The 27,887-nt window shown below is 31.1% G+C and overlaps 2 protein-coding genes across 2 annotated transcripts; both read left to right on the forward strand.

Annotated features, from left to right (window-relative positions):
- Positions 1–1,243: 1,243 nt before the first annotated feature.
- Positions 1,244–7,814, forward strand: LOC133675958 (ribulose-5-phosphate-3-epimerase, chloroplastic). Its single transcript, XM_062097529.1, has 9 exons — positions 1,244–1,439; positions 4,595–4,709; positions 4,963–5,103; positions 5,506–5,619; positions 5,976–6,054; positions 6,450–6,559; positions 6,663–6,719; positions 7,295–7,364; positions 7,474–7,814. Exons 1-9 carry the CDS (start codon positions 1,315–1,317, stop codon positions 7,521–7,523), a joined length of 861 nt encoding a protein of 286 aa, XP_061953513.1. The 5' UTR covers positions 1,244–1,314; the 3' UTR covers positions 7,524–7,814.
- A 4,758-nt stretch (positions 7,815–12,572) lies between these two features.
- On the forward strand, positions 12,573–13,727 carry LOC133675940 (chlorophyll a-b binding protein P4, chloroplastic). The gene is made up of 3 exons (XM_062097505.1): positions 12,573–12,872; positions 12,959–13,374; positions 13,450–13,727. Exons 1-3 carry the CDS (start codon positions 12,670–12,672, stop codon positions 13,584–13,586), a joined length of 756 nt encoding a protein of 251 aa, XP_061953489.1. The 5' UTR covers positions 12,573–12,669; the 3' UTR covers positions 13,587–13,727.
- Positions 13,728–27,887: the final 14,160 nt, after the last annotated feature.

The following is a 27,887-nucleotide window of genomic DNA, read 5'->3' on the forward strand; positions in this document are numbered from 1 at the left end:
TAACACGGGTCGATCTAATATAACACCGTCTCAATAATTAAAAAAAACATCATCCAATATGTTTCATATCAATATTTAAAAAGATATTGTCTTACATGCATTATATTTTGAGTTTATAATTGATTGTTTTATTAGAAAAACATGATTTTTTTAATTAGAAAACACATTATCAATGTTTGGATATTTTTTATGTTAAAAAATTCATCCAACTTACAACAAAGTATAGATCAATAATCTATTAAAATCTATAAAAAACAAGAATGAAATCTAAAATTATGGTTAGTAAAATCTATAGAAGACAAGAATGAAATCTAAAATTATGGTTTGAACCAAATGGATATGAGATAAACACATTTACTGAAAATAACGAGATAAATATCAAATATACTTCAAAACTAATAGGGTAATAATAATTTTTCATTTAAATTAGTTTTTGTCAAAGAACTATCTCAACTCAATAGCTTAAGCTATTAGGTAAGGTCTCATGATATGATTTATATTATTCTCTAACACATCTCCTCAAATGAAAGCCCTTTGGGCTTGAAACTTGCACAGGTCCCATTACCTTGTGCTTAATTTTTATCAAATAAATGAGGATGGTGAGATTCGAACTTGTGACGGCTTGGTCATCAAGACTTTGATACCATGTCAAAAAACCATTTCAACCCAATAGTTTAAGCTATTAGGTTTTAACTTGCACAGGTCCACGTTACCTTGTGCTTAATTTTTATCAAATAAATGAGGATGATGAGATTCGAACTTGTGACGGTTTGGTCATCAAGACTTTGATATCATGTCAAAAAACCATTTCAACTCAATAGTTTAAGCTATTAGGTGAGGTCCCATGATATAATTTATATTATTTTCTAACAGTTTTTATGTTAATTTTATCTCTAAACTATTTTGATTTATTAATTGAAAACTTTTGATAGAATGTATAATGGAAAAAATTTAATTATGTTGTTTTTTAGGAAAAAAAGCAATACAATTTAGATGAAAATATGGATGAAAATCCTAAATTTAAAATTTTAAACAATTTAACAATAAAATTAGTAAAAAAATTATTTAATGGTGATATTGAAAATACTGAGTGGTATATTTTGGATGTTTGTCCTAAAACAAACTCCCCGTAAACGAAGACAGCCACTCATCGCAGATAAAGCAGGACATCTAAAAAATCCAAGAGGACACGTGTCAACCGCGGAAATTTTGTCCAACATTTTAATTTAGCCCGTGTCTCTAAGCATTATCTACCTAACTGATAAAAAAAGGAATCATTTTAGTTTTCTTCCTTTGAAGACTCGGAGTTGAGAAATGTCAACAGCAGTAGCAGCATCAGCTTCATTGTGTTCATCAACGCAAATCAATGGCTTCGGAGAAGCGCTTAGGCCTCAGAAAAACCGTCTCTCTCAACCCAATTCAATCGCTACTTTTACCAGGTCTTTGTTCTTTCTTATTTTTGCATTGAAATTTTACTGGGTTTGTTTTGGATCGATTAGTTGAAGGGAGTGGTTTAAATTGGGGTTTTCTTTCATGTTTTTTGTGATTATGCTTATCCGAATGAATTTCAGATTCTAAGCTATGTTGGAATTTATCTAATTGAGCTGCTTCAGGAAAATCGTTAACGAAATATATCTATGCAATTTTTCCTGGTATTAGATTTGGTTTACCTTTTGTTGTGAACTTGGCAAACTAGAAGCTTGACATTATAATAGTAAACTTGTGAGTTCCTGATTTCAATTTTGCTAAGTTTTTGAGACTGGTCTCTGCATGACAGCATGTGAGTTCCCGATTTCAATTTTCTGCACAAAAGAGTGTTGTGCTGATGGAAGAAATTTAATTTCTCCAGCCATTTTTCAACCTTTTTTTTAAATGTCCTAGATCACCATGACCATACGTTGATGTTTCCATTAATTATCTTACATCGGTTTTCTATGATTCTGTCACTAGATCATTCCAAGTAGTCTTTGTATAATCCTCATATACAAGTGGGTGTTTAAAGTTCTATCCCAAGCTACAGAATCCCCATTCTTAAGCTTTATATTATCCTCTTTGCATTCTTAAACTTTATATTATCCTCTTAGAAGTTTGCTAATGTAAGAGGTGAGATTTGATTTGCAGGAAGCAGAGGTAGTCTTGCAAGAAAATGATGCATCAATATAGGAATGTGAATGAAAGAAGTGACTGAGGGAGGAGGAGTAGGCTATCCTTAGTGAAAAGTGTTTAGGCTGGTAGTACTAATGTAGAGCACTAAGTTGAGTCAATTGGGTTCTTTAGATAGGTATGACTTTGAGAGCAAAGATTCATTGTCTCCAGTAAGTTTCTTAGAGAGAGAAAGTCCAATTGACTCTACTTTCAACTCCAAAAATGGCCAAAAGTCCTCAAATGAGAAAGTGGAGAGGTATTTCTAGGCATAGGATTAGGTGTCACAACCAATGAGATAGTGACATGTGTTGTGAAAGCTAAATGTTTAATGAATTACTTGGTTTCCTTGAGAAGGAACATGTTTTGCACTCTTATTAATTTAGGAAGATCAAGGTTAAACAAGAATAAACTTGACAAACCATACTTCAAGCTTTCCATGCCATAACTCCGAAGTACTCACTAGTTAGTCAAGGACCTTTCTAGTACTGAAGAATCACTTGCGAACCTTCTCATTTCCTTGTTCCTTAGAAGTGATCTCCTTCAAGTCATTTTAGAAGAGAGAAGAATGATTTATTTATAAGGAAAATAAGCATTCTTATTAAAAACAAAAGGGAAGATTTTGGCGGGCCACTTCTTATTAAGTAGTGTGCGACTTCTTATGTTCATACAAGAGGTGCAGGATTACTTCCCTTGTTCATTGAAGAGAATTCTGGATTTTTGTGTGAGGAAAACTTTTGTAGGAGTACAGGCTTGGTTTGATTGATGTCTTGTACAATAAAAAAATCACCAATAAAATAAAGAGTCACTTTTCAAGAGGCGCATGACTCTTTTAATAGAAGAAGTCACACCTCAGCCTATATATAAGGAAATGACGCTAATTCTTATGTATAAGGAAGAAGCATCTTTTCCAGAATCCTGCATAAGAAATCCTTGCTTGTGTATTGTTAGTTTTGTACAATATTCAGATATATGAACTGTGTAAAAATAAATTAACTTCAAAAGGCTAAATTCGGATATACAAACTACAGAAGTGTGTTTGTCAGCATAGAAAACTTGAAGTCATTGATAATGTGAAAATTTTTACACTAAGTAAAATTAAGAATAAGCAAAGGCAATTGAGATGATATCTTGCGAAAAGGATCATAGAACCAGCATGGCCAAATATGTTTTAATGTTATTACTTAGGAAATTTGTTTTGCACATATTTGTGCATAAGTAAGAAAGGGAGTGTTCTAAACAAAGAATGCAAGTGAAAAAAGAAAGTTGGACTTCATTCCAAACACTCTCTCCTCTCCCTTCTCTCTCTTTGGCACCAGTTCTCTTCTTGTTTTTTTTTGGGAAAACCCCAGTTAGCTTAAATTCTCTGAATGTAAGGAAGTTTTTTTTTTTTGCCTCTTTGGAGTTCATAACTTGTGCTCTTTTCTTATGTAAAGGGGACAAGGGAGAGATATATCACCTTACTCACTAAATACCACCTATACACTTCAAACTTTGCACTTTAAACTCGAAACTCATTCCTCATGACTTTCTTACCTAGTGCTGAAAAGTGCAAGGATGGGAGAATAGAGTCTGCTCTGTTTTCTAACTTGGCCAAAATTCCTTGAAAGTGTAAGAGAGCGGTCTTTTATTTCTATAGCCTTCACTCCTTACTCTTTATATTAGTTATTGGCTTTTTTGAAGTACAATAATTCACCAAAGTAAGCTGTGACTCCTACAAAACTTTGTCTTAAGAAAAAAAAATTCAAGAATTTTCTTTGTGAACAAGGGAAGCACATATATCTTAAGGCATCAATTGCTTGCAACACTACCTCCCCTTCCTTTAAATTGAACCTCACCTCACCTCTTACAGCTAGTATAACAAAAGCCTCACCTCATGCAAGAAAACAAAAGATCAGTGTACACACATATCTGGACTTAATATGATAAGTATCGATTGCTTTTTTCTGAAGCTACTTGCTAAACTTGGCGTCTTACTAATTTATGCCCATGACCATCCCTTTTTCTATATCAAATAGGATAATTTTCGCAGTTACTTGGTTTTGCCCAATACCTCGGCAAAGGCCATAACCACCTTCCTATAGGCAAGTAATTTTTGGCTGAAGTACTATAGTTAGAAGTGGATAGATAGTTCTGTCGCAGTTTCCTTCAAAGATTTTGACTGTTTCTTCAGTAGAATGGTTTCTTATGGTTGATGTTGAAGCAGAAATTGTGTACAGATGTCAGTGTGTGCGTTTGATTTTGACTTTTAAGGTTCTGACCTTTATACCTAAAACGGCTCAACCTTTTCCCATAAAGTTAAATATACAATTCAATTCATGTTTAACTAAAACAAATATGTGCCTCCTAAGTGAATTCTTTCTCTTCCTGTCTCCATCAAATCTACTTGAAGAAGTTCCAGATATTAGCAATTCTTTTCTTATATCTGCTATAATTTGGTTTGTAAATGCAGGAGAAAGGTTCATACTGTAGTGAAGGCCACATCTCGGGTTGATAAGTTCTCCAAAAGTGATATCATTGTTTCCCCATCTATTCTCTCTGCTAATTTCTCAAAGTTAGGAGAGCAGGTTTGACTTTTCTCTTCCGTACCATAACAAATAAATTTTGTAGCATTGCTCAGATTACGATCTTTTCCTCTATAAACAAGTGGAAAATATTTATTTATGCACCTGATATGGACTTTGCCCTGTATTATTTTGATTTGTAGTTTTTTCTCATCTCCATATCTTCCAAGAGCTACTCTGAATAGTTCTCTGTGGGCTCTATGGCACGTTATACCCTTTTGGAATAGTGGGTTCAGTTTGTTTTCATTTTATCCAGGTAAAAGCCGTGGAGTTGGCAGGTTGTGATTGGATTCATGTTGATGTAATGGATGGTCGTTTTGTTCCAAACATTACAATCGGACCTCTTGTGGTTGATGCTTTGCGCCCCGTGACAGATCTTCCTCTGGATGTGCATTTGGTACTCCTTTTTTCAATGCCAGTGATTGGGAATGAAGAAAGACATCAATGGGAACTTGTCTTTGATTATTAGGATATTTGATGTTGTATGATTAGTCTAGATTTTTAGTATTATTTAAGAATATTAGTGGTTATTCCTAGAGGATATTTACTGATTATTCTTGTAAACAGTCAATATCCTATATGAATAAACACTAATATTCCTAGATAATACTCAAATCTAGAATAATCGTGCAAAGTAAATAACATAATATTCCTAAATTACAACAAAAATCTTGAATAATCACACAACACTAGAAGTCCTAAATAATCAAATATTAATTCCCATGGTTGTCTTTCTTCATCTCCCCCAGTTTCATAATTATGTCCCATGGTAGCCATTTTTTAACATTAAGCAATACAGATGATTGTGGAACCTGAACAACGAGTGCCAGATTTTATCAAGGCTGGAGCTGATATAGTCAGTGTTCACTGTGAACAATCTGCCACCATCCATTTGCATAGAACGCTAAATATGGTAAGATTTCCATCTGAACCTTAATGTTGTATATTCTGCTATTCAACATCAGATTTAGTAAGTTTTATCTCAAAACAAACTCTCAACTCATCCCTGAAATTCCATGACGAGCCCTAATAAGAAAAGTAATATAGCCCTATTTACAGCCTTTTGATTGGCAGTTCTGAATAGGAGATATATATTTGTAGTTTAACTATGTGTGCATGTTTGGTGTGGGGGAGGAATTGGAGTCAAAATTCATGAAAGGCTACACTTATGATAACATTGTAATCAAATCTTATTGCTGATATTATTGTATTTGCTAAGAGCAATTAGTTCCTCCTTTGACTGCTTGTTTCTCTTCTCTTACAAACAAGATAAAAAGTCTTGGAGCTAAAGCTGGCGTTGTATTAAACCCTGCTACACCACTGAGTACTATAGAATATGTCCTTGATGGTGAGTTTTCTTCCCCTGTCTTTTCTAACTTCCATTCTATCTGGTTTTGGAGTTTTATGTGTTTGATGATTTTATGAAAGATGACTGTCATAGGGATAATTTTCCCCTCTAAGGTTCCATCCCCGCTGTGGTGTTTGTCCAATTAGAGTATAGGTATCCTAGACTAGGATTGCTTTGGATGGTCTTAGAGAATACAAAAACAGGAACAAAAGTTCCCAAATTTGAAGCCCTGCATTGTGACCTCTGGTTTGCCTGAATGAACTAGTGCTGCATAATGGCATAATGGTAAATGGTCAGGATAAGTGGACAAAAAAACTATTACATCACTTTGATGATTTATGATATATTTAGAAAAGCAATTTGATACTGATTTTTTTGTTCTTGCCGAGTTGCAGTGGTTGATCTGGTGTTGATTATGTCAGTCAACCCTGGTTTTGGTGGGCAGAGCTTCATTGAGAGCCAAGTAAAGAAAATCTCGGAGTTGAGAAGAATGTGTGTAGAAAAGGTATAATCATTCGAGTGTGAACACCCTTATATGCACATTTGCTTCGTGTTATTTTTTCTTTACACGTAAGTGCAAAGCTAGCATGTCATGCCTTTTTATGCAGGGAGTAAACCCATGGATTGAAGTGGATGGTGGAGTTGGTCCAAAAAATGCATACAAGGTACGTGATATAATCTCTTTGCTCTCTCTCTTGCCCCCCTCCTTTCTTAGACGAAGATATGGGCCTAAATTGTGATTTCTGGATCAGCTTCACTGTCCTTGTGAATAGATGGACTCATGTTAGTACAGATGGTGTTTGGTTATGATTGTTTTATGTCTTCCTGGTACCGATCAAGTGAAATTGGGTTTTTGAAAATTTTTACATCTTATCTCAAAAGTGATATAATGATTGCCATTTACTGGTGCACTTTCAATGCTGTTCCTGCCAAGAAAATGCTCCAAAGAAACCTGTATAGGCTCCCTCTTGTCTTCCTGCTTTTAAAATTAATGTACTTCCAATACTTCTCAAAATAATATTTCACATAATCATTTGTTTTAAGACATGAAATTAAAAGACGAGTAGGGTGAGGGGTAGAAAGAAAACCTGAAACAATGTTGTCCACAGCAACTGAAGAACTTCGTTTCCCCATTATGTTATGCCATTGAAAACACAACCAAATCTCCTTTGGTTATATTTATTATCTACACGTCCTTGTGATATAATTGATCAAAACTAATCAACATTCATATCCGCAGGTTATCGAGGCTGGAGCTAATGCTTTAGTTGCTGGTTCAGCTGTATTTGGAGCTCCAGATTATGCTGAAGGCATGGGAACTGACTGTTTGCTGATCTTATGCATAAAAAATACTGACTTTATACATGTACATGATTGTGCTTTGAAATATTTGTCTGATATAATTAAATTGGTTTGCAGCTATAAGAGGAATCAAAAGCAGCAAAAGGCCAGAGGCAGTGGCAGTTTGATTCATGATTTCCAGAAGATTTGATTTTTCCAATGTGCAAATATCCATACTCTCCATTCCCATGTATGTTCTTTACCCAGCTTTCTTGTGGGTTCTGAAGTTACAACAAGATCAGGCATGGGTGAAAATCATCATAATATGTACATGCATTCTTATTATTACATAGGCTCATTCGCTCTGGTGCCATCATCCTGCAATGAGCTCTTAAAACAGTTCTGGTTCTTACATTAATTTGCGCTCGCGGTCTTTGTATTTGCAAATAATAAAAAATTAAAATTTTTATTTTTAAAAATTTTTGATTTATTTTTAATATGATTTTATCACATTAATTAAATTTCTTGCCTTCAATGACATACAAAATATTGCTGTATTATTTTAATACTTTTTATTAAAATATTCTTTTAAGATCATGATTGATTTTCATTTAAAAAATAGTGCTTATGATTAAAAAATGTTTTTATTAAAATAATAAACAGATGCGTTAATAAAAAAATAGAGTTTAAAATGAAAAAGTAAAATTTTCTTTCTTATTTAAAAAATTTACATATAAAACTAATACATAATTATGCGTTAATAAATTTTTATTTAAATTATCAATGTCTTTTATTCAAATAACATGATACTAATAAAAACTTATGTTAATATTAGAGTTTCCTATGATGATATTATCATTTGTTTTATAAATCATTATGTATTAGTTTTATATGTAAATTTTTTAAAATAATCTCCTTATTAATATTGAATGATAATAATTTTTGTTGTAATCTCCTTATTCCTTACTAAGAATAATTTTTTAAAATACCTCTATTGTAATGGACTTGTTCCTCTATTGTAATCGACTTATTTTGTAGAAACGATGAAGGAGGAAAAAGAAAAGAAAAGAAAAAAAAAACAAAGAAAGAAAGAAACTAAAAAATGCAGTGCCTAAGAAAACACCTCTATTGTAATCGAGCACTTATTCCTCTTAGCAAGCTTAGCCTATGTAAACCCAAAAAATGATAGGGTTGCGTTATAAACTTGTTAGCATGAATAGTAGAAAGCATACACACACACACACACACTGCTTAATGGAGGTAAAAGCAGCAGCCAAAAATGGAGGTAAAAGCACTAGAAGATAAACACATAGGAAACCACAATGCAAGCTATAATAAACTGTCGGGGAAGCGATAATAGATAAAAAAAAATAAAAATGAAGCACATTTCTAGTTGTTTCTACCAGCATAGCTGATTGAAAAACCTTCTTCATGCAACTCAACCAGAAAGCTAACGATAGCAAAGTATGCCCAAATATCATAGCCGTAACAAAAAAAAATGGTAACAAAAGCAGCAGCCTCCCAACACTTTGAAACCGCATATCGAGCAAATGGTAACACCATATTGGGGAAAAAGACTATGAAAATTGCTTACAATCACAGTGATCAACAACCAATTTAGTGTTTGGAATTGTGATAGTGATGAGAATTTAAAATATTTTTTATTTAAAAATACATTAAAATAAAGTTTTTTTATTTTTTAAAAATCATTTTTAATATCAGAACATCAAAACGATATAAAAATATAAAAATATAATTTTAAACAATTTTTTTTTAAATTTAAGAGAACATGGTTTGTATTGCGTTCCAAACACACTTCTAATGTCCGACCAAATACACCATTTAGTAAAAAACTAGATTGACAATAAAACATGAAAAACTCAAAGGTAAATGCCAATACCCTAGTTTCACCATAGAATTATAGTAAATTAATCTTGAATTAAGCAATAGAATAACACATTGACTAAAATTGAATACAAAAGCAAACTCATTCAACATTTTAGGACAAAAGTAAATAAAAATGAACGTTGTCTTTACTAAATCTTCTAGCATTTCAGGTTTGCTTGAACAACTCTCCCACGGGAGCATACTTCTTGACAATAACAAGATCATTCAGTGTCAACCAAAATACATTTAAAAAAAAAAACAAAACATATAATCAAAAGTGACAAAATGTTTTTTTTTTAATAATGTTAAAAACAACCTCCATCTCCAAGTTCTTCTAGTTTTCTCTTTTTAGGTTTGTTTCTCACTCCCACCTTAATAACATTCAACGTCTTCACTCTTTACGACAAGAGCTTTGACCTAGCATCCTGACAACATTCTATTAAAAAATTAAAAACAATCAAAACTAAAACAATTACTTACTCTATAAACATCGGAGTGTGTCTTACCTTTTCCATACCTGGGAATGAGTCTGTATTTTAAAACTAAATGTAATTGCACAATAACTCCACCACGAGTCCCCATAACTATTTAAAAAAACAAAGAGAACAATATTAAAGTACAACAAGTAACAATCAAGGAAAGTAATGCTCTAACACAAGAGAAGCTCAAATGGTAACTAAAACAAAGTAATGTTCAAACATAAAAGAAGTAAATGACTACTAGTATTTTTAATTAAGCCTAATTTAGAGAAAAATAAAATTTAATTTCAGTACCAACTCGCAAGTCTAATTTACAAAAATAAACTATCTTCAATGAAGTCAGAAAATTCAATATAAGACAATGTTTAAAGAAAAGATTTTTAGTACATTAACTAAAAATAAACATTAAAAATAGCATGATACTCTAAGTCTCATACTCCTAAGATTCTCTATCAATCAAACCCTATAAATTAAGCATACAAAACCATACAAAATTCTTCAAAAGAAGACAAACATAGATAAACAATGCTGAAAAAACAAAACCCTAAGTACTTACTTGTTTTTGAAAGAAGTCGATATATTAAAAGGTCTAATCAGAAGATAGCCAAAAGCAAAATACATAAAAGAAAAGCAGAAAGGAAAAAAAAAGAATCACAAAAATAGAGAGCATACAAAAAAAAGAGCTAATAAATACATAACAAAAAAAAAGACATCAAGACTGAATGAGCTGATGCGTCATACTTAAAGTCTTGATTTGATGTTGTTAGACCAATCTATAATATCTTCAGGCCCTATAATTAAATAAGTGACAATAGCCATAAAGAACTTATCTACAGGCTTGAGTCAATTCTAGAGACGATATAGAATTAAAGAGAAATTGTCTTCGAAGATCTTAGTTCCATCATGGAAGATAACCTTGTTCCCCATAAACCATATACTCCAGCTAACACAACAAGAAAGCATAGACCAAACCTTACGATGGAATTTTCCAAATACTAGGTTGGGCCACTGATGTAATAGATCATCCACACAGTAGGAAAGACAACCACTAATACCCCTACCAATCTAAGAATTTCATCCATAATTTCCACATTGATCTATAATAAAGGAAAAGATTGAATCTTAGGAGGGACCCCTTTTAGCCATATTGACGCCTTAAAAATTCTAAGCCCTGGATTCACAATTATGTTAATAAGTAAAGAACAAGTTTTAAGTGTATAACCTCCATCTACTGATGAGGACCAAAATTTCTTATATGAAGTTGTTGCCTTTAGCCGAAAGCTTTCTAGAGATGAGAGAAGGTAGACGGCTTGCTCAGTTTTGAAGAGGAACACTTGTCTCCTCCAAACTCTAAGTACGTACTTGATTGCAACCTAATGAAATCCATAATGAAATGACTAAAACAACCCTATATATTAGCTAATACCTAAAGAAGTTCAAAGAACACTACTTGTGTTAACATCCATTTCATAAACAGAACCAAACATAAAATCCTCCAAACCCTAAGTACGTACTTGATTGCAACCTAATGAAATCCATAATGAAAGGACTAAAAAAACCCTATATATTAGCCAATACCTAAAGAAGTTCAAAGAACACTACTTGTGGTAACATCCATTTCATAAACAGAACCAAACATAAAATTGTTTATGGGAAAAAAAGAAAAACTGAAAAACCAAAAAGATTAAAAACAATGACATCAAATAGTTATAGTATAACTCATTTGGCAGAGCATAAAATGATTTGTTGCTGGAAAATAACATAAACAATGCAAAAAAATATGTGACAAGATTTTATAGGAAATGATTAAAAGTCTATAAAAATAACATATTATAAGAAAACATACCTAATCTTCAATCCTTATAATAATTACTCTCAAGTAATTACATATAAAAAAAAATAGAAAAGTAGAGACTAAATAAAAGTAACTAATAAAAAAAAAACTCAAGTATACAAACTATAGAATAAGAAAAACCACACTCCCAATTTAATAACAATACATTAGATCTAAAATTCATGTTCAGATTCAAAACCCTAAATTCTTCGTTCAATTTGAATTAACACAGAATCAACAACAAAACCATAAAATTGTGTCTATGAATTTTAAAAAAATGTATCATATCTAAGTTTTTTATGAAGGGCAAAAAAGAAGATACAAACTTATTCTGAGGATCGAAAGTGAGAAATTTTTTTAGTTCTTTTCTTTTAGTGATAGATGGCCCTTCATTCATCAAAAAACCATCTTTGTAGACTCATGATATTTTTTCTTGATTTTTTTAGTTTTTTCTCTGTAGCTAAACCTTAATTTTTTGTTATATCTGAGATAAAAAAAATTAGGAAAACACTTGAAATACCCAAAACACCCTCCTAAGATCAATAATCCAACCAACAAATCCAAGGCTAAAATTGTCACTCAACTATTAAAATCCGCTATAAATTTACTTATAGTCTACAGTGCAGCAATTTTAGGTTTTTTTAAAATAAATAGTTAAAAAGTATTTCTACGGATTATCTATCTGTCGCTTGGCTTGGATAAGATGATACTTCATCTAGCCATGTGGGAAGCATTTATTGGTTGCCTATGATCCTAGGTGGCAGATTCGTCTTACCAGTGATATCACCAACATTCAAAAAGAGGGCCCCACAGGATCTTATTTCAGCCAACAGCAAACATAGCAATCGATATGTGGATATGTCACCAGGATAAAGGGATAAGCCCCTGGTGCTCCCATTGGACCATCCGAACGCACAAAGCACATTTCCATCGTTGGATCAATAAAATCAACCACATCAACCGTCAATTTTTAACAAAGAACAAGAACCACAAGTGTTCCTCTGAGATGAAATTGAGCTATATAGTCATGTTTTAGCTTACAAAACCAATCAAGACCCTCCTCTGTCCCTGCCGGAACTCGGGTAGAAAGGGGAACAAAAATCAAACGACAAGGAAAGAAAGAAAAGAAAACGAATGGCCACCGTCTCAACACAAGCTTCTGCTGCCGTTTTCCGGCCATGTGCTTATAAGTCGAGGTTTCTCGCTGGGGCTCCAAGTAAACTGAACAGAGAATTGTCCATCAAACCAATGGCATCGTCATCTCCTAGCTTCAAGGTTGAAGCCAAGAAAGGAGAGTGGTTACCGGGTTTGCCTTCTCCATCTTATCTAAATGGCAGGTGAAAAAGAAAACATGTTTAATAGCTTTTCTCTTAGCTAATGCTCTCAATTAGCATTGACTGAAACCTTGTCTTGTATGACTCAGCCTTCCAGGTGATAATGGGTTTGACCCACTCGGGCTTGCAGAGGACCCTGAGAACTTGAGATGGTTCGTTCAGGCTGAGCTTGTGAATGGTCGTTGGGCCATGTTGGGCGTTGCAGGAATGCTACTGCCAGAAGTTTTCACAAAGATTGGAATCATCAATGCTCCTCAGTGGTATGATGCTGGCAAAGCAGAATACTTTGCGTCTTCATCAACCCTCTTTGTGATCGAGTTCATACTGTTCCATTACGTCGAGATAAGAAGGTGGCAAGATATTAAGAACCCAGGATGCGTTAACCAAGATCCCATCTTCAAACAATACAGCTTGCCTCCAAATGAATGTGGGTACCCCGGCGGCATCTTCAACCCCCTCAATTTTGCACCCACTCTTGAGGCCAAAGAGAAAGAGCTTGCCAATGGTGATTATCCAAAACCTGGTTAATTGAGCTTTTACTTTTTTTGGCTAAGCTAATGTTGTCTGATTTATGCGACAGGGAGATTGGCAATGTTGGCATTCTTAGGATTTGTGATTCAGCACAATGTGACTGGCAAAGGACCGTTCGAGAACCTCTTGCAGCACATCTCAGACCCGTGGCACAACACCATCGTCCAAACATTTAGCGGTAACTAAATTCATCGGAGATGAATTGGAGTCATCTTGTCTGTTTCTTTACATGGTTGAATGCAATTTGTGTATCGATGTAAACAAGTAAACTTCAATGTACAGGGGAACAAGTGGCATTATGATTCACATAGATTGATCTTTATTTTATTTTTTGTTATATATATATATATATATGTGTGTGTGTGTGTGTGTGAAAATGCTAATTTATGATGTTTTTTTTTTAATAAAAATGTGTGTGTGTGTGTGTGTGTGTGAAAATGCTAATTTATGATTTTTTTTAATAAAAATGTGTGTGTTAAAGTTAATATAAGATGACTTTCAAATTGAAGATGATTGTTTTTTATATCAAAACATTAATCATCAATTGTCATGAATTATATTTCTTTCACTACCTAATACCTCACTTAATATATATCAAACCCATTTTTGTATTTTCTTTATTCTATAAAGCTCTTAAAAGATTCTAAGAACATGTGATGAAGCATAATTAGTCCTTTTTATTTCTAGATATGATTTATTGTAAATTACAACTTCTTTAAGGTATCATTCAAAATTTGAACATATAAGAGAAATTTGTTAACGTTTAAGAAATTATTACATAATTCTCCTTTTGCAGCTAAAATATTCTTCATCGTTATAGGAAAAGGATAGTTAATTTTTTTTTTAAAAAAAGAACTTTTCAAACTAAAGAAAGAATATAACAAAATGGACATGATTATTATTTTAGTACATGGATAAACTATTTAATTTTGGTCAATCTTGGTTTAATTTTCTTAATATTCAACCTGTAATTTATTAATTTGTTTTAAATTTTACTATATTTTTTAAATAGTGATTAAGGATATTTGGATGTAAAAAGGGATTTGTGTTGAATTTTTAAATTTTTAGATAGCTTATGAGATTCATAAAGATGTTATTGTAATTTACCCTAAGCTTTATATATAAAAATATTTTTTATACTTAGGCCATTTGAATCTTGGTAATGAAGTTCTCTTTTGTTATCTGTATGAAAAATATATATGATTTCATATGTTTCTAGAATTGTTTAAATTGGAGTTATGATTTTTTATTTTAATAAATGTGCTTGACCCTATCAGATATGGCCATAGTATAGTTTATATAATAATTGAATTATATTAGTTAATTTTTTGCACTTTGTTGTAATTGTTAATTAATTTTAGGTGATATTAGATCTTAGATTCAAATCCTATCTTGTTTAATTGTGTGATGTGATATGGAGTTTAGGTTTTAGATCCAATATAAACTAAATGAAGGCTTGTTTTTTATTTTATTTTATTTATATGATTTGATTTTCTTTTCTTGTTTATTTTATATTTAGTTATGTTTTCACTAAATCTTTGTTTTGTAGGAATCTCTTAATGATTAAAGGTTCATCCTTTTATTTATAGGATATCCATGTTTATATTAGCATTTAGGATCTCATGTTTTAACCTATCGTATTTCAGTGTTTGTTTATTTTGATTTTGGGCTCCAAAAACCCATTTCCACATCCATATCAAACTTCAGATTTTAAAGACCCGGGTTTTTAAACAAGAAGGGATGTCATCTCAATATTTTCCTATTCTCAGACTCCAACAGTCAATAAACAAATGAAGACTATGAATTCGAGTGTCATTACTCATTTTTTAAATTGCCTAATTAGAGGTTTAATAATAACCCTCACCTAATAAGACTATAGATAACTCATCAATAAATAAAAATTCTTAGTTTAAATTGTTAAAAACTCTCGATAAGATGCATGGATAGTTAGAAAATATTGTTTATTATCACGCAAACAACCCCTTTATCTAAACCTATTGAATATCTTTCTTAATTTTTGTTCTTAAATTAAAAAGACTCTCACTTTTACCGTGAATTTATTACTATACACCTAGTGCACCACTATTATCACTTCCACCACTTTTGTTTAAACAAGTCAAGGTAAGCACTCTATATCACTTTTAATTTTGTGAAATTGGTTGTTATTTCATGATTATGCTAGGATTGAAGTGATCACTAAATGGATTTATTTTGTTATGTTAGGGTTTAGTTGAATTTAAATTAATTAGGGTTTTATGTTGAATGTCCTAGAAAGGATAATTGATCCTTTGGTGAATTTTGTTTAGTTGAAGCAATTAGTTATCAAACAAATCAATTAATGTTATAAATTGCTTCAATTAGGGTTTTATGTTAAATTTTAGGCCTAATTGGGATAGTTAGGGAATTTTACCCAGCTGAAGCAACTAGGTATTAATTAAAACAATCAATTATATCAAATAGGTTTAAGTTACAAGAAAAAAGGGTTTTATGTTGATTTTTTTTACAATTTAGGATAATTAGAGGATTTTATCCAATGAAAACAATTAGGTATAAATTGAAGTAATTGATGCTATAATGTTTTATTGAATTAGGTAATTTGTAAGAATTAATCGAAATGGATTATGTTGTTTTATATAATATGTCTTCTAATATGACATTGTGATACTATTGTTAACAGTAGTGAAAAAGAAACTATGTTGGGATTTGCTTAAGTTTCATTTCCAATAGGCTTAAAAACATATGAAGAATTTGGTTGATAAACATCACATTGATATGAAATAAATTAGGTATATCTTAAGTTACAAGCTTATCATCAAGGATCAATGGTACAACATACTAATAAAAAGCTATGTCATTTTTTTTATAGCCCTTTCAAGATTATTGATAAGATTAGTGAGGTAGGTTATCCTTTAGATCTTTTAAGTAATGCTTAGATTCACACTACCTTTCATATACTTTCATAGTTAAAACTTGCTTATGGTTAAATCATTAATCAAATTCTATTACCTTCCAGTGATGGTGCAATACCATATCCTCTAGTTAATTTAGACAAAAGAATGGTTAATTATGGAATTGTGGCTGCAATAAAGCTATGAATTCATTAATTCTACAACTCACAAGCCAATGCAACATGAGAATTTTTTTATAATTTGTAATAGAAGTAGCTAAACTCTAACCTTGACAACAAAATTTTTTTGGTAAGGGAATATTGATACAAAGCAATATATATAGAATCAATTAGTTTGTAGTATTACAAGTGATGTGGTATGTACATAGTTAGCAATGCTGAGGTGCATTAATCATGTGTGAAGCTAAAGATAGAATTGACAAAAAAAAAATGGTAATGAATTATAGCATCCACACCATTAATATCTAAAGAGAATCCTTAACTATACTAGTTAACTAATGTGATTTTTTCCTATAGCTTCCATGATATCTAAAAGGCTCTCCATTCTAGCATCATGAATAGTGCCCACTACATATTGTCAGAGTTGTTCACTCGTTAAATTGGTTTGAGATAGCAGGAAAAGAAAGCAAAGGACATGGAGAAAGGAAAAAAAATTGAAGGGTGGTGATGTTCTTCATCTTTGGTTTCAAATCATCGTTCCTCTCTCTTTTTCTCACACTCTATACAGGTGATTGATTCATTTTTCATTTTCTTAGGATTTAGTGGTTTTTTTCATTATTGCAAGCGAGTCATAATCTCTCATAATCAACTTTTCTCAACAAACAAACAAGTTTGGTAACAAGTAAAAAAAAGTTTCAAACTTTACGAGAGAGATATGTTTAAAAGGGGGGTCTTTGACAAGCTTTCATTTTTTTTTAATTTTTTGTGTGTAGTTTTTAGTAGTTAAATAAACATGCTTACTAGAATACAAAGTTTACATCTTTTTAAAAGTTTTGTTCTTGTTTGTTGATTTTTGGTAATTTATCTTAATGGTTTATAAATGTTTTGTTTGATTACGTCTTAGGATATAGTTTTGTATGTAATGCCTTTTGTAATAAAAAAAACAAAATTATGACTAGTTATTCCTATGTTTTAAGTTGATAAAATTTGAAGACCTTTTGGTTTTGGATTGTTATTAAATGCATAGAATTACTTTGACCTTAACGAATGCATCATATACCAAATAAAATACACTTCAACTTGCATTCATGTCCTCCTGCATTTATTTCAAGCAATTTTCATTTTGGTTATTTCTCAACTATCTTTAGCTTTGTAATTACAACTCTTAATTGACTGGTTTGTCTGTAATGCTGTTGTGTTTATGTTTTCTTTTCTACCAGTGTTTTCCATTTGGATAATGTGTTGGAAGTACAAAGCTGGGTTAGGATTGATTAATACTGTTATGATAACATAGGTCACTTTTTGCAGAAGTCACTTAGAAAAGACTCTATTTCAAATGTTTTATTTGTTATTTTTTATCTTATTTTGGTTATTTCTTTCTTGTTTGGTTGCCAAGAAGAGATAGGAAAATAATATACAACTAAAATTAAATGGAAGAAAACTCTACATCTTAAAGTTTTAGATTCTTGGTTGTTGGCATCCTTATTCCTCAATTGTTTAATTGATATGATTCCAGCTTATAACATTATGACATGTAAGAGTTAGTGTCATATGGTTCCTTATTATTTTGTGTATTTCACTTAAGAGTTAAGTGTAAATACTAATCTGTTTGGAAATTAAATTGAAAAGTCATGAACTTCCATGTGTTGCTTCCTCTCTAAAATTTATTATATTGATAAATAATGTGTTGTTTTGTGCAGAACAGTAGTTGCTTAAATCATCCCACTAAACTTGCACTTGTCTTTTTGTGCTACAAGACCATACAAGTAAGATCCATCCAGTAGACTCCTCAAAACATAACTTTTGCTAGTGGTCGAGTGAATGATGTGGTTGGGGAGGTGGCCCAAATGAATGTTAGCTAAAATTCACTTTTTTCTTGCTTAAAATTATTTATTTTTTTAAATTCTCAGATCGTTTTGAGGTATTAATATAAAAAAAAATATTATTTTGATTCATTTCTAAATGAAAAGTAATTTAAAAAATAACATTTACCACATTTTTAAACACCTCTTAATAGGAAAGTTGATTGGATTCTCACCCTCATTCTGATCCTATGAACGCAAGTTACAAGGTCCAAATGAATGAGCCCATGGGCCCAACATAGTCTATCCAAATCCAAACATCTATTAACAAAGGATCTTTGAAACATTTATATTGAAATAATCCAATAGATTGCAGATGACCCTATTGAAAAACAAAATACAAACTAATTCATAAATAATAAATAAATAAATCATTAATCAATCAACATTATTGGGCTAAAATATTTATAAACTTCTTCTAAAGTTTGGTTAGACTAGCTTAGTCATCTATTTTCATGTCAAACTTAATGAATTTAAGTCAATTTATTAATCATACAAAACCTCATAAAATTTAATTTGACAAAAATATTGTTAGGTTTAAAATATAAAAATGCTAAATAATGACATGTTCTCTTTTTTAATTGTTGATTAAGATGCTCTTTGTTTAAGAGAGGAGAACTAGGTTGTCTATAATAATAATAATAATAATAATAATAATCCGCAGTAACTTATCATTATCAATTGAGTTTCAAATCTTTTGATTTTATCAATGTTATACCAAATATGTTATCTAATTATCAATTGAATCCCAAACCTTTTAATTTTATCAGTTTTCCTTAAAATATAGTGAACATTTGACAATGTCACATCTTCATCAATATACTATTAATAATAGTTGAATATTCCATTCAATTTATACAAACTAGTAAAGTTTTTCCACATCTAAATAATCATAAATGTGCCCTAAAAGACAATTTTAGTGTAAAATCATAATAAATTTTTTTATTTCGTCTTATAACAGAGGAATTTAATATGATTTAATGATAAAATTATTTCTTATAGCAAATTGAATTTTATTTTGACTTAGATAAAAACACTTTACAAGTAAATGCAAATTAAAAAGAATATTTAATGGATGAATTGATGGATGATATCATGTAATGTTCATTTAAAATGTTAAAATAAACTCCAAAATGCCATGACAAATAATTTTAGCACTAAATCATAATAGAATTCCCTTTTATACGAGCTTATGAAGTGAAGAATAATCTTTTTAATATGATTTGATGCTAAAAATTATGTTTTAGGACATATTTGAATTTTATTTGAACATCTTCAATTAAAGCACTTAAAATGCAAATTAGAATGATCTAGCCTTAATGCCTGCAATGACTGCAATGACTAGATAATCTCTGTTTTTTTGTAAAAAATAATGTTTAGATACTACAAATGTTTTTAAAACAATTTATGACTCTGGTTATAGAACCGTCTAAGTCAAATAAATTGGTTTTATTTTATTTAGATGAAAAAAAAAAAGCAATGACAACAAATGTACCAGATTAAAAAAAGTGATCATGATAACTTTGGAAAAAATAATTTTTTTCAAAAGACAAAAAATGATGTAGCTCAATTATTAGAAAATTAAATATGAAATGATGAAATTAGATTTAAAAGGAAAAAAAATTGCTCAGATCAATAGGAGCTAGCATGTCAAATCTATAATTTGAGTAATAAGGGTCAAGTCAAATTGAGTTAACTCGCAAAACTCAAGGTCAAGGTCATGAGATCGGGATAACCTCATAAAAATAAAAATGAAGAAAACCACAAAACTCATTAAAAAAAAATATTGAATGATGAAACTAAAAAATAAAATAAGTAAAAAAATAATAATGATGTTAAGCTAAGTTAACTTTTTAAACTTGTAACTTTGGTTATATGACCAGAAGCATCAAGTCTGAAAAAAATCATGAAATCTAATTTCCAACAAATTACTCATATGATCCCTCATTTGAGTAGATTTATATGAAATCGATGAATGAAGGTAAGCAAGAAACCTTTGAGCGTGTGAATGATTATTTGTTTATAGGTTTGTGTTATAACTCGATTTTTGACCCTCAATTCCAAAAAAAAATTCAAGAAATAAACGTCTTTTCAAAAAATTAAAATTCAAAAATATGCTTTCTACACATTATAACCATTAACACCCATTTCAAAATTCTTGAGTAAATGTTTTTTTATCAAATTGACATTAGCATTTTTTTTCAAACAATGAGAAAATTAAAAAAAAAATCAAAAGATAGTAAAATAAAGAAGTGGGCTAAAGTGTAAAATAAAAAGAATGAAGGACCAAAAAAATACAATAGAGATATTCTTAGAATATACTTAGAATAAGGGATAAAAAATAAATAAAAAAGTTTATGTAAAGGGTTATAAATTAAAGTGAATAGCAAAGATAAGGAGGAGGAGCCACCAAGCACACAAAGAAAACCCTAACTTCATTTATTTCATCAAAAACCAAAGCCATGAAAAAAAAAATTTAGAGGGTGAGTGAAAAATAAAAAGAGAGAAAAAGAAGAAGAATAAAGAATAAAAAAAATCATCGCTTAAAAACACACGATCTCTCCTGATCTCTCTCCTTCAGTCCAGCTACCGTCCCTGCCGTGGATAGCTTCTCCATCATCAGCAACAACAGACAACCTCCATTAGACCAACATCTCCCAACTTGAACCACGCTAAGAACATCCCCCTAACAACACCATTTCATCTATCTCCTTCATTCTAATTGAGAACAACCTCCTCTCTAGTAACAACCCCATCGTGAGTAGTACCAACAACCTCATCTATCTCCTTCAGTCACAATAACCTCTACAGGTTCTAGTTACCCAACAACAATAGTTTCAATGCTTAATCTTTTTGACATGAACAACCATAATAATTGCTATCATTGTTGCCCTTTATAAACAATCGTCGAAAACATTGCCATGACCACAACCCAGTCTCCATGATGCTGCCAGATGTCAGATAAATCAACCATAATGGCAATAAACAACCACAATAAAAAATCAAGTAAAATAAAGGAAGGACAAAACTTTATAGTTGTTGATCTCTTATCTTAGATCGTAGTGAAGCTCACCACCTGCACTGAAAAAAAAAGCCATTACGAGGCATATTGGTAAGCTAGTCGATGCAATACCAAGCCTGACTGATGCATGCAATGGAAGCGCCAATAGTAAAAGCCATTTTTGGCGCATGGTAGCCACGTGCCACCCCTGTCGGAACCATTCCAACAGCCTTAACCTAACTCCAGCCGCCTAAATGGTAACTCCTTGCACAAAGAAGATCGTAAACCACAACACCAAAAGGTTACCTTTACACATACAAGGACGGAGCCAAGAATTTTTTCTGCCCTGGGCTACAATACAAATACATACAAATTATTTTTTAAGATCAATCATTAACTTGTATATATAAATTTATCAAGTTAACAATAAAGTTTCAATTCAAATACATAACACAATATATATATATATATATATATAAAAAATTTAAGTACATAAAAATAAAAATAAATTACACTATCAAAGTTGCACCCTTCAATGTTTTGTAGAATATAATTCATCTATGATCAAATCTGAATCAATATCTTCAACAAGCTCTCGTTCAATGTAAATCATTATAGAATCTGCTAAGAACTCCTATTTCATTTTATCGTGAAGCACATTTTTAACATGTTTCGTAGCTGAAAATACTTGCTCTGTAGTGGTAGTGGAAACATGCAAAGTCAAAACAAGACAATTCAACCTGTCAATCAAATGATAGTGCTGTGATTTATTTGTTTCAGCTAATCCTCGACACAATTCAGAAATGGTAGACATATTCTGAAAGCTCTTATGATGAATCAAATCAATCTCATAATGCTCTAGCTGAGATCTTAAATAATACATCTCTTGTTTATTGAAATCTTTAAGATATAATTTCTCAGCAAGCTTGTAAATAACATCAGCTTTAAATAATTAAAGTTGTCCTTAGATTATAAAGCATAACTAAGTACAAGGAGTTCCATTGTTCCATCACTAAATCTAGAATTTAATTCTTCCAACTGAAAATCTATTGTTGAGTTAAATATATTATAATGATAATGTTGGTAAACTACCACTAATCCTTGTTGCTGACATGAACGACCTGTAGCCTTTTTATACAAAGCATTCATATGTGATATGTCAATCTCATATTGTATGCAAATAGATTTCACATTTGCATGGAGAAGATCAAATTCGGCACCTCTCAAAGGTCGAAGCAAGGCTTTAGTAATTGATACAAGATTCATTGCATTTAAGATGTCTAGAGATTTTTGCTACAAAGCTAGACAAAGTAAATCAGTAATCCCTATTATTTTGTGCATCAAATATAAGATGAATATAAATTCAAAAGATTTCATCACAATCAAGCAACCACTAGCTTCTCCACGTATAGGGTTAGAAGATCCTTCTTGAACCATACTTTCAAGTACAATAATAGTTGCACCATACATGTCCATTAAGCTGCAAATAGAATAAAAATGAGAGCTCCGTCGAGTAGTTCCACTTCGATGTAAATTACCAATTTGATTAGCCCCTCTACCAATCTCACGTTCTCCAGTAGCTACCATATCTGTAATTTTTATAGCCTGAGCATGATGTAACTCGGTATGACGTTTGGAAGAAGCACTAATAAGATTGATAGTGGTTGTCAATTTTGAGAAAAATAATAGCCTTGTTTGTTTGCTGGAAATTAGTTTCCTTTTGGAAAGTGAATTCCGGGAAAGTGAATTATTTTCTGATGTTTGGCAGTGTAATGGAAAATAAGTTGGAAAACATTTTTCAGTGTTTGGTTATGTCATGGAAAATAAGCTGGAAAATAACTTATTAATTTTTTATTTTTCTCAAGTTTATTAAAATAATGAGGAACGAATCTTACATATTAAAAAGTTGAAAGAGAATGAAATTGAAAAAAAAAATATAATTTCATAAATTATCTCAAATAAAATAAATAATAATCAAAATAATAGAGATCAAATCTAAAAAATAATAAAAATAAAAGATGAAGAAATTAAAATAATAATAATTAACATTTCATAAATTATTTCAAATAAAATAAGTAACAATCAAAAGAATGAGGACCAAATTTGATACATAAAAAATTTCAATAAAAAAATGATAAGGGAAAAGCAAATAACAATTATAAAAATAAGGACCAAAGTTAATATAAAAATTAAATTTTAAGAGATGAAACTGAAAACTAAATATTCAAAACAAAATATATATATATATATATATATATATATATATATATATATAGCAATCAAAAATTTGAGAACCAAATTTGATATAATCAACAAATAATATGACATTTCTAAAGTTTTCACAACTTTCGGAAAGTGTTTTCCGCCAAAATTTTTCAGGAAAACACTTTCCTGAAAACCAAGCCAAATTTTCCTTTGACTGGAAAGTATTTTTTGTTGACCAACTTTTCTAATGGCAAACAAACACAGGAAAGTTTGAAAAATGGGTTTCCGGAAAGTGAATTCTGGGAAACAAACATAGCACAAATAGAAATTTCATTTCCGACCGCTGCAACTACTGTCAGTTGTAGTTGGTGAGCAAAACAATGTACATAATATGCATAAAGGCAATCTTTAAGAAATAAAGCTTTTAGTCCGTTCCGTGTGCCACGCATATTGCTAGCATCATCATACCCTTGACCTCTTATATTGAGAATATGCAAGTTATATCGAGCGAGCACATCACAAATTTCTTTTTTGAGTGTTAAAGAAGTAGTATTTGAAACGTGCACAATACCAAAAAATCGCTATCGTAAAAAACCCTAAATGTCAACAAATCTCAAAACAATAGCCATTTGTTCTTTATTTGATACATCTTTGGCTTCATCAACCAAAATACAAAACTTTGCATCTCTAACTTCTTCACAAATCTTTTTCCTAGCTTTGTTCGTGAGAATATGCAAAATCTCTTTTTGAATAGTTGGTGAGGTATACTTTTCATTTTTCAGAGCTTTTTCTAAGGCATCATTATCAAGTTAACATTCAATCTCCTTATAAATTTTATCATCTCCATGAAATTGTCTCGATTATTAGAAGCTGAAGATTCATCATGACCTCTAAATGCACATGCTTGTAAGCTAAGCCATCGACCATGACACGATCAAAGAGTTGATGTCTTATCCCAAGTGCAGGAGTGTCAAAATAATAAATAACCCAGCAAGACCGAGGTCGAACCACAGGGAGGTGAACTATATAAATTAATAATAATAATAATAATAATAATAAAAACAACAACAATGATGGTGATGGTGATGATGAGTTAAAGAGGACTTTGAGATGTAAGATAAATGTGAAGATTAAACAATGATAAAAATAAATGTCAAGGTTAGAGGATCCACTAATAGTATTAGAGATAAGTAAAGTATAAACTCTTTATAAATTATCAACATAATCATCTTAATCATCTTATTTACGTAACACCATACTTATAAATTTTATCAGGTATTCATGATGCTAACTTATGTTGACAACAAATCAAGTTCCTCTCATAATAACGATGTCGGCCGAAGACTATGAAGGATCAAGTATTTGATGTACCAAGTGTTATACAACACAAATCTAGATTAGCCATTTAACAAGCAAGGTATTAAGAATTAATAAGATAAAAATGATAAGACATGTTAATAGCAAACTTTCTTGGATATAAACATTAAAGTTCATGTTGAGTTTATATTATACTTATCCTAACACCATTAGTGAAACCTTTTCACGTTGACATAATTAACTTAGCTAGATATTATGAAGAAGAAAAATATAAATAAACAATATAAGAACATAAATATGATATAAGTTAACTAAGTATAGTAAAGGAAATGAAAAGCATGAACAAGAGATTAATGAAAGCAAAACTTAAGTATTACAAAAATATAAAGAGAGAGCAAGAACATGATCTTGATATGAAGAACCAAGATTCCTAAATGAATGGCAAATGCCTCCTTTTATAGGCTAAAATTCAGAACTATTCATTTGGTAATTGATTATTGATGTCGTGGCCAACTATTGATTTAGTGGACTTGGTGAACAGCAGCACTCAAGCATTTTGGCTGGATAAATTGACATTGATGCAATCATAATTTGGCAAAGTGTTCCTCATGAAAGTTGTTGGCAATCATCTTATCTTTCCACCCATAACATTTCAGATTATTTGGATCACTAAATCTCAAGATATGGCTAAACTACTAAGTAGTGCTGCTGGTGGATAGCCCTCAAGCTCTTTTCTGGATGAAATGTCATTGTTACCATCATAATTTGAGCAGGTCTTCCGCATGAAAGTTGTTGGAAATTGTCTTTGCCTTCCACCCATAAAATTTCACATCATTTTTCCTTCTATAACGCCAGATATGGGTAAAATTCTGAGCATTGTTTGGGTTGGATTGCAGGATAGATTCTGACTTCTCTTTTGTGGCCAAACTTTGGAATTGAAAACGGCAGATTTGGGTTTTTCATTATTCATGAACATTGTAGGCCTATTTCTTATCTTTCTATCCATATAAATTAAACTAAAATTCAAGATCTACAGCTCCAGATATGACCCAATAACTGAACAGTGTTCCAATTTGAATTGAATCGGTATCTCCTTTCTAAGCTTCGCCTTTTCTTTGTCCTTTCACTTTCAATAGTTAATCACATCAATCAATCCTTTGAATTGTGAGATATTCCTGCATTTAAAATGAGCATTTATCATAAATTAAAGCTATCTTATATTATCAGACTTGTTATTATAAAATATGCTTTAGTTAAGGAGTTATTGATACTTCAAGTGCAAAATGATGATATAAAACCTTGATAAAAATGCAATTTTAAGTACTAATCAGACCACTTTTAATTGTTGTCCTAAATTGCAACTTCTTTAACAGTTTTTACATTCAACAAATTTCACAGCATTATTATGTGGTGAAGTGAGACTTCCCACATGCATCAAAAGTGCATATCTAATCCCATCATTAACCCTCTTCCAACTTTTAAAGCCTTCGGTGGTGAATGTGAGATGACGAGGCACTTTGTTTTCAAAGATAAAGTATGGAAAACAAAATACTACATCCTTTGATGGGGAGTACTCTAACCAAGGAAATTGATCAAACCAAGAGTATTGAAATCAACAATACTGTCTCCCTGATTGTCCTCGGATACTCTGCTAACTTAGGTTGATATGGACCTATTTTGATACAAGCTCTTTTAATTTCATCTTGTTGATTAATAAAATATTGCCACAATGGAATTCATATCACAAGATCTCGTTCAAGAGTATTAACATTAATTTCAACTTTTTGAGATTTGAAAAGGGGTTGGTCATTACGATTTGAACATCAATATTGGATGGAGAATGTCCTTTACTAGTTGATGTTTGCTCGTTTGGTTTAAAGAATGAAAACATAGTTTTTCCTCTCTTGCTCCCTTGATTTTCCATTATAATTTATAACCTATTCAAGTACAGGAGATTAGGGAAGTCAGATGTAAGATGAAGAAATATTAATGGCACAATAGGATATTCATGAAATACAACTACCACCATTCATAGTACTTCCATAGATACAAAAAACATGTGTATTTAAAATTACAAATCAACATAAATCATATGTATTCGGGAGAATACAATTGTCCCATGATCGTGGAAATTGAGAATTTTCTAAAATCTAAGATGTGATTTCTCTATGGACCAAAATCTTCAATTTTGTATTATGTGAATTAAATTCAATCACAATTAATCCAAGGACGAGAGATTATAAAAGCAGTCAATTCAATTCATTGATGTTCACCAAATCATTAATTGTAGTTTACTACAATGAAGATGTAACATGGTTCAACATGAAAAGTTAAGGCTTGGAAATTCTTACATGATGGTTTTACAATTTTTAAGCTTAATGTATAGATTCCTCTGCAAAGACTAAATATATGTTGTTAAGAAGAAGAAAGTTGAAACCCCAAGTTACAAGGACATGATGTGAATCTGATTGTCTCACAGCTAATTAATTATTTGTGTTTAGGTTTTTTATGGTTTCCAATAAAGGACAAGGGAAAAGGTTTTATAAAGTGGGTTATTGGATTTTTATGAAAAAATTTTTCCACTTGGGCTCCAGCCCACCTCAGCCTTTTAAATACCTCCGCTCTTGGCTTTACACATTCATAAATGTAGTTAACAACAAAAGGAAACAAGAGGAAAGGCATGCACCAATTCAATAGAGAAAATCTTAATTCAACTAGATCACATAGCTAGTCTCCTAGGTTTCTTGCATCTCCCTCCCAGTAAGTCTCTCCTTTTGTTCTCATTTTTTTCAACTCAACTCTAACTACGTCCTCTCACTAGAACCCTAGAAACTCTTTTTATTAGTTCTCTCTATCAGTGCTTCTATCAACCCTTTTTCTCTCTCGATGTCTCTCCCTCGGCTATGTTCTCTCCTTTCTTTCTTTTTTCTCTCCTTTTCTTATGTTTCCTATGTTTGTACTTGCAGGCAAACAAAGTGTAAAATGACAGGGTCAAGACTATAAACTTATGACCCTTGGATGAATAGGTTAGGATG

Source organism: Populus nigra, chromosome 16 (assembly GCF_951802175.1).
Source record: "Populus nigra chromosome 16, ddPopNigr1.1, whole genome shotgun sequence".
Taxonomy (NCBI): Eukaryota; Viridiplantae; Streptophyta; class Magnoliopsida; order Malpighiales; family Salicaceae; genus Populus; species Populus nigra.